The 10,716-nt window shown below is 45.1% G+C and overlaps 1 protein-coding gene across 2 annotated transcripts in view; it reads right to left on the bottom strand.

Annotated features, from left to right (window-relative positions):
• Window positions 1–2,101: 2,101 nt before the first annotated feature.
• Window positions 2,102–10,716, bottom strand: part of Glrx3 (glutaredoxin 3) — a 32,059-nt gene continuing 23,444 nt past the window's right edge. For both annotated transcript variants that reach the window (NM_001348093.1, NM_023140.5), the window contains 5 exons: window positions 10,330–10,387; window positions 8,720–8,772; window positions 7,596–7,635; window positions 7,226–7,318; window positions 2,102–3,800 (listed from right to left, as the gene is read on the bottom strand). In NM_001348093.1, coding sequence (NP_001335022.1) covers window positions 3,750–3,800; window positions 7,226–7,318; window positions 7,596–7,635; window positions 8,720–8,772; window positions 10,330–10,387 — 295 coding nt within the window. In that variant the 3' untranslated portion in view covers window positions 2,102–3,749. The remainder of the gene's footprint in view (window positions 3,801–7,225; window positions 7,319–7,595; window positions 7,636–8,719; window positions 8,773–10,329; window positions 10,388–10,716) is intronic.

The raw sequence follows: 10,716 nt of genomic DNA, 5'->3' as shown, positions 1-10,716 counted from the left end.
ACACACACACACACACACACACACACCCCATTCAGAAACCAGAAGTTTTCCCTTTCCCGCTAGATGGCACAGCTCTCCTATAGAATGCACAGTGCTTCAGGCATAGCCCAGGGCTGGACATGGGCCTGGCTTGAATGGCAGCTGCTGCTAGACCCGATGGCACACATAGAAGGCAGAGGCAGTAAGGCTATGCTGCCCCCACTAGAACATAACAGAGTGCTGAAAAGATGGCTCCGTGGTGAAGAAAACTTGTTCTTGCTGAAGCCATGGGCTTGGTTCCCAGCATTCATATGATGCTTGCAAGCATCCCTACATCCAGTTCCAGGGAATCTGACACCCTCTTCTGACCTCCACAGGCACCAAGCACACACATAGTACTCACCCAGATACACATGCAGACAAAACACACATGCACATACAATAAATAAATCTAAAAGCATGGACCACTGCAGGGGACCTTATGCACACCAATATTCCTCCTGCAGGTTTGGGACAAGGGTCTATGTCCGGCCCATTAAAGACCCTAAAAGCAGCTTACCAGGAGCCCTTCAAATCTGAACAGCTGTGCAGTGCAGCTATGAAGACTTAGCTAGAGCATCCTCTCAGCTGGGGCTGCTTGCTCCTGTAACACCAGACATGTGCAGTAAAAGGGGGAATGTGCTTGCAAGGAACTAAGTCATTTTTATTCAGAGATGCTTGAATTTGCAAGCATCCCAGTTTTCCATTTTTAAGAAAAATGATTTCAAAATTTAATCAGAAATGAAATCTTCTTCCATGTTGAAATATTAAGCATTTTTGGCTTTTTTTTTTTCCCTTTTTTCTTTTCTTCTTTTTCGAGACAGGGTTTCTGTGTAGCCCTGGCTGTCCTGGAACTCTGTAGATCAGGCTGGCCTCCAACTCAGAAATCTGCCTGCTTCTGCCTCCCAAGTGCTGGGATTAAAGGTGTGCACTACTACCGCCTGGCCCCATTTTTGGCTTTCTTTACTCCTACAATTTTTCATTTTCAATTTTGTGCATATGGCCGTCTTGATTGCAGGTATGTACACTTGTTTATGTATAATTATACACACAACTGCCCTCATATGACAGACGCAGTTCTGAGACACCAGACATGGGTTCTCGGAAAGCAGTATGCGCTCTGACGTCCTGTGCCATCTCCCCGGCCTTTGCTTTTTACCTTTTGAGACAGTCTCATGTCAGGCTGACTTGCCTCCATCTACCTCCTGATCCTTCCAGGTTACAAATGTGTCACCAAGCCCAGAAAATCTTAAGCTTTGAGCCTCAGCTTCAATTGTCAGGACAGGTGCTGTATGTGCACCGCCCCACGAACCATTCGCTTTGAGCATGTTACACTGTTCTGGGGATGAGTTTTAACTTCTGACAATGTTGCCCTCATTCCCTCCTCCTCTCACCCTTCTTCCCATCCATGCCCTGCCTCCCACCCTCCTGACTGCATTATCTCTGACTTCATGGTGCTTCCACTCCCTCTTCTGGAATGTCCCCTTGGCCTTGGAAGAGGTGGCACTGGTGTCCCATTTGGGGCCTTCGTGTATTCAGACATATCCAAACTTGCTGAACTCCACACAGCACACTTGGGAGTCTCCCCAACAGACACCCAATAAACATCCACACCCTGCTGCCTTCCCTCAGGAAATGAATAGGTGTGGCAGATGCAGGCAACAAAGCCACTCTAGAACCTGCGGGACTTCAATGCAGGCAACAGAGCCACTCTAGAACCTGCGGGACTTCAATGCAGGCAACAGAGCCACTCTAGAACCTGCGTGGACTTCAATGCAGGCAACAGAGCCACTCTAGAACCTGCATGGACTTCAATGCAGGCAACAGAGCCACTCTAGAACCTGCGTGGACTTCAATGCAGGCAACAGAGCCACTCTAGAACCTGCGTGGACTTCAATGCAGGCAACAGAGCCACTCTAGAACCTGCGTGGACTTCAATGCAGGCAACAGAGCCACTCTAGAACCTGCGTGGACTTCAATGCAGGCAACAGAGCCGACTCTAGAAGCTATGGACTTCAATGCATTCATTTTCACCCTGTCCTTGCTGCTTCTGGTTCCTGCCTTGGCTTCCCTACTGAAGTTATTTCTGTCAGGGTGTTCTCTCACAACAGAAAAGAAACTGGAACACAAAGCATAAGGGGTGAGGATAATGGAATAGGACAGGAGGCACTGGCAGACAAAAAATAAAAATAAAAATGGCAAAGGCCTTGTACAAATAATTTCCGTTTGCGAGACCAAAGAAAGCCAGTCTTCCTACAGATGGTCTGAATAAAAAATGCCCCCCATAGTCTCCGGGTTCTGAAGACTTCCTCCTGCTGAGGATGCTGCTTGGGAGGTTTAGGTGGCCTTGTTTGAGGATGTCACTGGAGTTTTAACTTGCACCATTTAAGCCATTGACCATATACTTTCTCTCATGCATGCTTTTCTTCCCCCCCTCCCCCTCCCTCTCCACTCCCTTCCTCCTTCCCTCCCCCTCCTCCCTCTCTCTCTCTCTCTCTCTCTCTCTCTCTCTCTCTTTCTCTCTCTCTCGTGCTCTCTCTTGTTCCTATGGCTTACTATGTTTATCTCCCAGACCAAATAAGTAACTTTCTTCTAGAAACTGCCTTGGTCCCAGTGTTTTAGCTCAGCAACAGGGAAGTAACGAATATGGTCAGACCTCCATGAGGCACACAGGAAGCCTTGATAAGAACTCAAGAGATATTTACATCTACACGAATGTAAAAGTTTTACCTACTCAATGGTTTTCTCTCAGTGGAAATGAAGAGTCTTGTTTTCCCTAAAGGCCCTCATAGGCATCCTAACCCTAGGAAGCCAGGCCCCAACCACCTCTAAGCTTGTGCTGTTTCGATCCCTCCACCTTAAGCAACAGGACCCAGGCTACAAGGCAGCAGCAGTCCCCGAGTTCTACAGAGGCTGGATTCACACTCCGACCTTGGCCGCTTTCATCCCACTTACCGGCAAACACTGCTTTCCTTTTCACTGCGCAATGCCTCACAGCCCAGATCAGCAGGCCATGATCATTTAAGAACATCCCACAGGCAGCCAATACCCAGATCCCACAGCTGTGAAGTCAGAAATCCTAAGAAAGGCTTGTGCAGCAAAGCTTACTGGAACAAGTCAGGGTGGAAAAACTACATTTAAATTTTCCATGACTTTTAGAATATTCTCTGCCTATTGGAAGGCAAAATTAGTATATTCATTGCAATGAAGACTGAAGGGTGCTTCCCCTTTGGTCGCTACTGCTCCCTCTTCTGGATATTGGTACAACATCTGGCTTTCTGCAGGATAAACTTTTGGGTTGCATTTTCCAGGCTGTGAGGCGTCCTCTGGCCAGTGAGGGGAGCTATTGGACTGGTACAGGAGTTAGCTGAGCACTAAAGCACACTGCTTGTAAGAGGCCTTCCCTAAGTGCTACAGGAGGTCCATGTGTTAAGAAAGGGATTTAAAGGAATTAGTGACAGCGATTATAAGTTTACACAGACATGCTACACACAAGCATCACTACAGAGACATTCTACACGCAATCATTTTTAGCTGAGTCTGAAGAGTTTATTGCCTTCTCTGCTTCGTAGAGAACGTAGCATGTTTCTTCAGCACACCTTTTGAAGCGCATCGAGCATGGCTGAGTGTGTTGTATCTCTACTGTTAGTCCACTTCTCAGGACCAAATCATCAACTGTTCCAAGGTAATTAGTTACTTCTTGCAGTCCTTGGACACCATGCTTATGTTCACTAATTTTCTCCTTTCAGTATAGGCAGCAATTCACCGTTGTCTTTCAGTTCCTAAAAATTAAAGAGAGAGAGAGAGAGAGAGAGAGAGAGAGAGAGGGAGGGAGGGAGGGAGGGAGGGAGGGAGGGAGGGAGGGAGGGAGGAAAAAAAAGCATGCATGAGAGAAAGTATATGGTCACACAAAGGAAAAAGCACCTAAGCAACGAGGTTTTTACCTGTACCTGACACCAAAAGGACACACACTCAATTAAACCTACAGGCTTTCAACATGCCAGCATTCTTACACCATAAGATAGAAAACAAGGTGCAGGAGTAGAACACTGGCCTAACAGCCAAGGCCCTAATTCAAGTCTCTCTTTGCCCTCCTCTCTCTGCACAAGTAAAACTGAACATAAATTGTAGGTTAGAATTTATTTTAAAACTAAATAGAGTCACCTTTTTATTATATTCATGGAGACTGACTTCGGGCTCATTCCTTACAGATGATAATATGTAGAAGACACAGTGCACACCACTCCCATGCTAAACTATAATGTAAATGTTGCTTGGAAATAATGACAAGGAAAACGCTGGTACATTGTTAGGAGCATCCACAGATCTCCAGGAAGCTGGGAATGCTAAGCACACAGGACTATCATTTCAAAGGGAAATATGTAAACCTGTTCTTACATCCAGAAGCTGAGAAGAGGAGGCTTTAGGTGATCTGCAGGATCTGCTGATTCAGACCAAGCTTCATGAAGCTTCTACATCTAAGACTGAGGACATCTAATAGCTTAAGTGACCCTTACACTACCTGTAAAGTCAGAGGCTCCTCCAAGCTCCCACAGCCAGGCCCAGAGGTGGCTGACGGCCCAAAGAGCCTCCTCACCATCCAGGCAAGATCCTTCCTTAGGCCCTTAGCTAATAGAGGTTGCTATGTCTATAACCTATCCAGCTGGAAGAAACCTCATGGACTTTGAGTTGAGTTTCTTTTGCACTGGGAATTATATTGTATTGGGAAACTTTTTTCTAATTTATATTGGGATTAACTATGTTGGCCATAAACTGCCTGGCGTCAGATTCCCGAAGTTTGAGCCAGGCTGACGAAAGTCTCATTCTCCCTCTCCGGGTTTGTTTCTCCTCCTGACGTAACACCTGCAGGGACCTCTCACTCCATGTCACTACAGACTAAAAAACATTGTTTTGATATGGAATCTCTGGGTGTCCTAGAACTCACTAAGCAGCCAACTTACGGAAATCTTCCTGCCTTTGTGTGTCAAATGTTGGGATTAAAGGCATGTACATACTCCCAAGTCTTGCTTCTATAAATTAAAACACATAAACATATTTTTTTTATCTTCAGTGGTTGAATCTGCAAATACAGAACTCACAAATGGGAGGAAGAGCTGGCAAACAATGTCAGGACAAAGTTAAAAGGGTTCTAAACCAGTAGATAGATCAGTGACCACAAAAGCACTAGGCCCAGGCAGCCGTAACTCATCAATCAGGTAGACTTCAGTAGCATCGGGTCTTTCACGGTCTTCCTACACAAGCGAGCACTCTGCTGCGTCACAGATTTACAGCTAAGCTATGGTGGGAAGTGGGTGAACTCTACGGAGGAAGAATTCTTCCCTCTGAGACCCCTGGAGAGCTTCCCTCTCCTCTGTGGGCAGGCAGCTCACACATCTTCTCTAGCTCACACACCCTCAGCCAAGGGCCCCAAGTCTAATGGCTCCTCAGCCCATCTGCAGCCTGTCAGGGGTGCCTTTTCTAGGGTCTCAGACTGAGCAAGTCATTGAGTTACTAAGTCAACAAAAAGTACCAGTGCTCTAACAGAAGCCAATCAGAATTACCCTATGGAATGTGTACTAATGAACAGATGAAAAGCTGCACCCTGCAGAAAACACAAAGTGACAGTCCCCCAAACTGTGACACAATGTTCACAATGTAGGAGCAGCAGCACCAACTTGCAGCATGTGTTCTGAACAGGAATCATACAGTCATACAGTTCCCAAAAGGTGTCACCGACTTCCTGGCCTCCTAAGACCCTTTATCTGGCTCAGGCATGGCCCGTGAATCGTTCAGACAAGAACAAGCTCAAGAACATCTCGGATCTAAAGACAGTTTGTGACTTAATGTCTACCTGCATATGATATGTGTGCACCCAGATATGAAAGGAGCAAGTGCGCACTTAGCTTGTTGCTTCAGGGCTCCTAAAAGCTGCAGTGCTTTCTTTTCTCCATGAATGCGACCATTTACTAAGAAAACTACATCTCTACCTTATTCTTGCCCATACCTTGTTGTCAAAGTGCCATCAAACTTTGCACTTGACAGGAAATAAAGCCTGCCCTGTGCCTTTACACCTGAGTTCATTGATGGTTAGCTGGTCCAGAGTTTGTCCATATTAAGAAAGCCTGTTTTTAAAGCTTTTATTGTATAATGTTAACTATGTTTTACATTTTTTTTTTCCACTTAAAACTCAGAGAAACAATCAGAAGGCCAGAGGGCACTATCCTGCCTGGAGGAGGAGCTGCCCCAACATCTGCTGGTTACACCCTCAACACACTGAGCAAGGTGGAGAGCAGTGGGGTAGAGAAGGGTCATGAAAGCTGCAGTTTACAGCAACCAACACAGCTAATAAACACAGTTAGTTACTAGTAGATAAGACCACCTTGTAGCACATTTCAAAATGTCAGGTCCATTGCCAGGTATTGGCGGGGTATGTCTCCACTCAAGAGGCAGAGGTAGGCAATCTCTGAGTTAGAAGCCAGTTTGGACTACAGAAGGAGTTCCAGGACAGCCAAGGCTACACAGAGAAATTCTGTCTTGAAAAACTAAAAGGAAATGCCAGGCCCATTTAAAAGACAAAAGAAGTAAGTTTTTTAACTGTCTAATAACCATTTACCAAGTTCCTAAAATAAACAGAGCATCAGGAAGGATTTGAAGTAATAATGTAGGGCCGGCTTTGATGGCTCATACCCGTAATCTCAGAACTGGGAAGGCCGAGACAGACCATGATCTCCTAGTCTTCATCCTCACGCCTGCACGTTAAGGGTGGTTAAGGGAAAAGGAAAATGACCCAGAGAAACAATTACAACTAACAAAAAATAAAAATGCAGTAAGAATTTTAGAGCAGAGAAATGTTCCCAGCAGGAGAAATACACATTTACAAAAGAAGTTGGGCCCCAAAGGATGGAGATAAAAAGATCTAAATACGGAAGATACAAGAAAACCTAAAGTTTCGGGAACCAGGTAAAGATGGACTGACAGACAAGAAAACAGGGAAGGAAGCTGTGCAGTAGTTAGCACAGCAGGTCCTCTGAGGTCATCTGGACACTCAGCTAGAGCGTTTCCCTCTGCCTGGCAGCTGAGCAGGAGGAAGCATGAGACGCGCACCTACACTGACAGGCTGGAGAGGAGGAGCCCCACACCACCCCAGCTGGATGCTTAAACATAACAAGTATGTCAATTCTTGAGAACAGCAGTGAAAAGCTCTTACCTTGACAATATCCAATCCTCCAACAAGATCCCCTCTCACATACAGCTGAGGGTAGGTTGGCCAATTTGAGAACGTTTTTAATCCCTGACGCACCTAAAGGAACAACAGAAATCCTGAATCCTTCCCATCAGACCCTGTGAACAAAGCTAAAACATGGGATAAAACAGAAAACCTAGCCGGGCGTGGTGGCGCACGCCTTTAATCCCAGTACTTGGGAGGCAGAGGCAGGTGGATTTCTGAGTTCGAGGCCAGCCTGGTCTACAAAGTGTGTTCCAGGACAGCCAGGGCTACACAGAAAAACCCTGTCTTGGAAAAACAAAAAACAAAAACCAAAAAAAGGAGAGAGAGAAACAGAAAACCTATATCTTACTTCTTCATCTTCCAGTATATCAAAAGTTTCATATTCAACCCTGCAAAAGGAGAAAGCATTTTTATTAGGTGTTCATTTTAAACAAAACCATAAAATCTATATAGTGTTTTTAATACAGTCAAGAAAAGCAGTCCATCGCTAACACACTTCCTCTAGGAAGCCTGCTGTAAAGCCATGGGGACGATCTTTACTCTCAGGCTTGTCGTTCTAAGACAAAAATCACTCAGTCTTTCAATGGACAAGACTAGCTACAGTGGGACGTGACAGATTTCTCTCAGGCACAGTAGAAGACCAAGACATCTGTGTGTCAGTCAGAGGACAACTTGTAGAAGCAGTCAGCTCTCCTCCACTATGTGGCTCACACGCAGAGCACCAGTCTTGGGGGATGAGCACCTACACCCTCTACCCCAGCTTGCTGGACCCCAATCCTGCTTTAAAAGGAAGAGCCACTTTTTAAAGGTCATATTCAAACTGTGCTACATAACTGCCTTCCACCCTGCAACTTCAGATCTGCAACTTCAGAGAACAGGCTATCTATTCAAAGTATGATCAGAACACATACTGTAATTTGAAAAGCAATCATGAAACAAGAGAAATCAAACATTTGAAAAAATGTCCAAAAGAACATGTACTAAACAGCTCCACACAGATGGATTTGGTTTTAAGCACAAAAATCAATCAGGGAGCCCCCACCGGACATCTCTAGCCCAGCAGCTCCAACACAGGAGCAGAGACTTAAACAGTTCACCATACTCCACACAAAGCAGGCCGAGGCTTCGGGTCCTCCAGGACCTGAGTTACAGGCAGCTTTGAGATGCCTGATATGGATGCTGGGAACCAACTCTCAACTTCTTAAAGAGCAGAACACACTAAACCACTGAGCCATCTTCCTAGCTCTGAAAGCCAAGGCTTCAGAAAAATGCTAATTATGTGATTGTCTCCCTGTACTTTTTTATGCATGGTGAGAACAAGGGCCAGAAAAGTCCTTTTTGGTCCAAGTTAAAGCATTCAAAATACACTATAAAAATTAGAAATGTGTGTCAATAAATAAGTATTGTGCAAATATGTTTAAACATTAAAACTGTGAAGTATCAGGAGCAGAATGGAACACAAGATTTACATACCCAGTACTATTCAGTATTTCCAGAATTTGTTTGCTGAATCCACATTTTGCTTCCTGAATTTAAAAAAAAAAAAGTACATTTTTTTTCCACAGACCCAGTGAGTGTGGCCACTTCGAATGCTCTAGTCAGCACCCCGACCTCTCTGTGGACCCGGCTCCTGTGCTTCTTCCATCCCCTCTGACATCATCCCACACAACCTTCAGACTGACTTTGGCTTTAACCTTTTAAGTTGAGTGACATGCAGCAGCTTAAAATCTTTGTGGTCAGGATGGTCCCCTAAATAAAACGTAGATCATCTACACAGAACCACCAGCCTTTTTCTTGCTCTAAGCAAAGAGTCAGAACGCGGTTAAGCCAGATCTTGGCGCTGTGGCATCAGCTACTGGAAGTGATTGAAATCCTCGGCTTTATTCCTGGGTAGATCCCCAAGCCCCAGCTATCCTGGGAGAAAAGGCTGACAATACACAACAACTTAAGAGCTCCCAGGACACCATTTCCAAGACATACAAATTCTTCCTAGACAGGCACAAGAAATGTGGAGAATCAAAGTCTGCTTTCAACAGTGGCAGAGCAAGAGTGCGCTTCATCATTACTGTAAGTCATTAATTAACACTGTGCATTGCCCCAGTTACAGTCTAGGTCCTAACACAGTGGTATCTACAGGCTAAATTTATATTAATGTCTTCCTCATTACTTCATCACACTAGCTACATTAACTAATTAGTTGTTTTAACTAATGGCCTTCACTGTGTTGATACCATGGCAACCTTTACGACAACCTGATGTTAAAACAGTCCTATGGCATTAACAGATCCATTCACAAAAAGGCACAATGACGGCAGGGGCCTCTGTGGCGTTGCCTGCCCAGGGTGGCTTGTACCTGGGCAGCTTCCTCACTCCACTGCCTCACCCTTCTGAGATTTAGTCTCCTTATCCTGAGAGGAAAGCAAACTGCACAGCTTTGCCTGCCTGAAGTTAAACAGCTGAAACAACCGTTAACAGCAAAATGTAAGAGAAATGACAGGACTAGCTTTTTGAAATTACCAATCTAACAGGAGAGAGTCAGCTTTCACCACTTAATGAGTGCAAGGGGACCTACCAAACTAGTTCAGTACCTACGTCCATCGGACCCCAAGAAGCAATCATGTCACCTCGGAGCACGAGGACCACTGCCAGGGTTACTTCTCACTTTCTGGACCTAAGGACTACCTCGGGACTACCAGGGCGGACATCTGCCCACAGTCCACAGCCTCAAAGAACCAGGGCGGACATCTGCCCACAGTCCACAGCCTCAAAGAACCAGGGCGGACATCTGCCCACAGTCCACAGCCTCACAAAAGGTACTGGCTGAGCGCTAGCAGCGTTGACCACTTCAGCTGACAAAGTTTGGCAGCAGAAAGACATGCACCCTGCTGAGATGCTGATGGTAAAGTCAAGCAAAATGGAGATTACTTTGTTTGATCTCCATAAGCACCAATTAAGGCCTGGATAACTTCCTGATACTACTACAGCTTCATTAGCTAAACTAGAAAAAAAGGCTTAACTGTCCCCTTGCTGCAGATGTTAACATCAAAAGAAATTACAAATAAAACTGTTTTTGAGTTCTTTACCTGTTTGTTTCCTTTCATAAAGAGCATCACGGAAGCTTTATTGGTCAGCACTTTGAGCCTGAAGAGAGAAAATTGATATAAAATGGCTCAGCTCAATTATTAAACACCACTTCTGCTCTGCTTCCTGAGTAGCAGGCATATCTGAGGGATAGCAGGATGACGGCTCACAGCTTTGAGTGGTACTAAACAAGCAAAAACATTGACACTTTCCTTTATTTCATTCTCTCCCTGAGCCACTGTAAAACATAATATGGCTTTTTAAGGCAACGAATGTTCTTTCAAGTTGCAATTTAAGCCCATCAACTTGTAGTACTAAAAAAATAATAATAACCAATTCAGCAAGGAATTATTCGATGGGGGGCCTGTATAGCGAGCCATCTACCAGTT

This window comes from Mus musculus, chromosome 7 (assembly GCF_000001635.26).
Source record: "Mus musculus strain C57BL/6J chromosome 7, GRCm38.p6 C57BL/6J".
Classification (NCBI taxonomy): Eukaryota; Metazoa; Chordata; class Mammalia; order Rodentia; family Muridae; genus Mus; species Mus musculus.
Note: the sequence above shows the minus strand (reverse complement) of the source record. Positions and strands in the feature narration are given on the sequence as shown.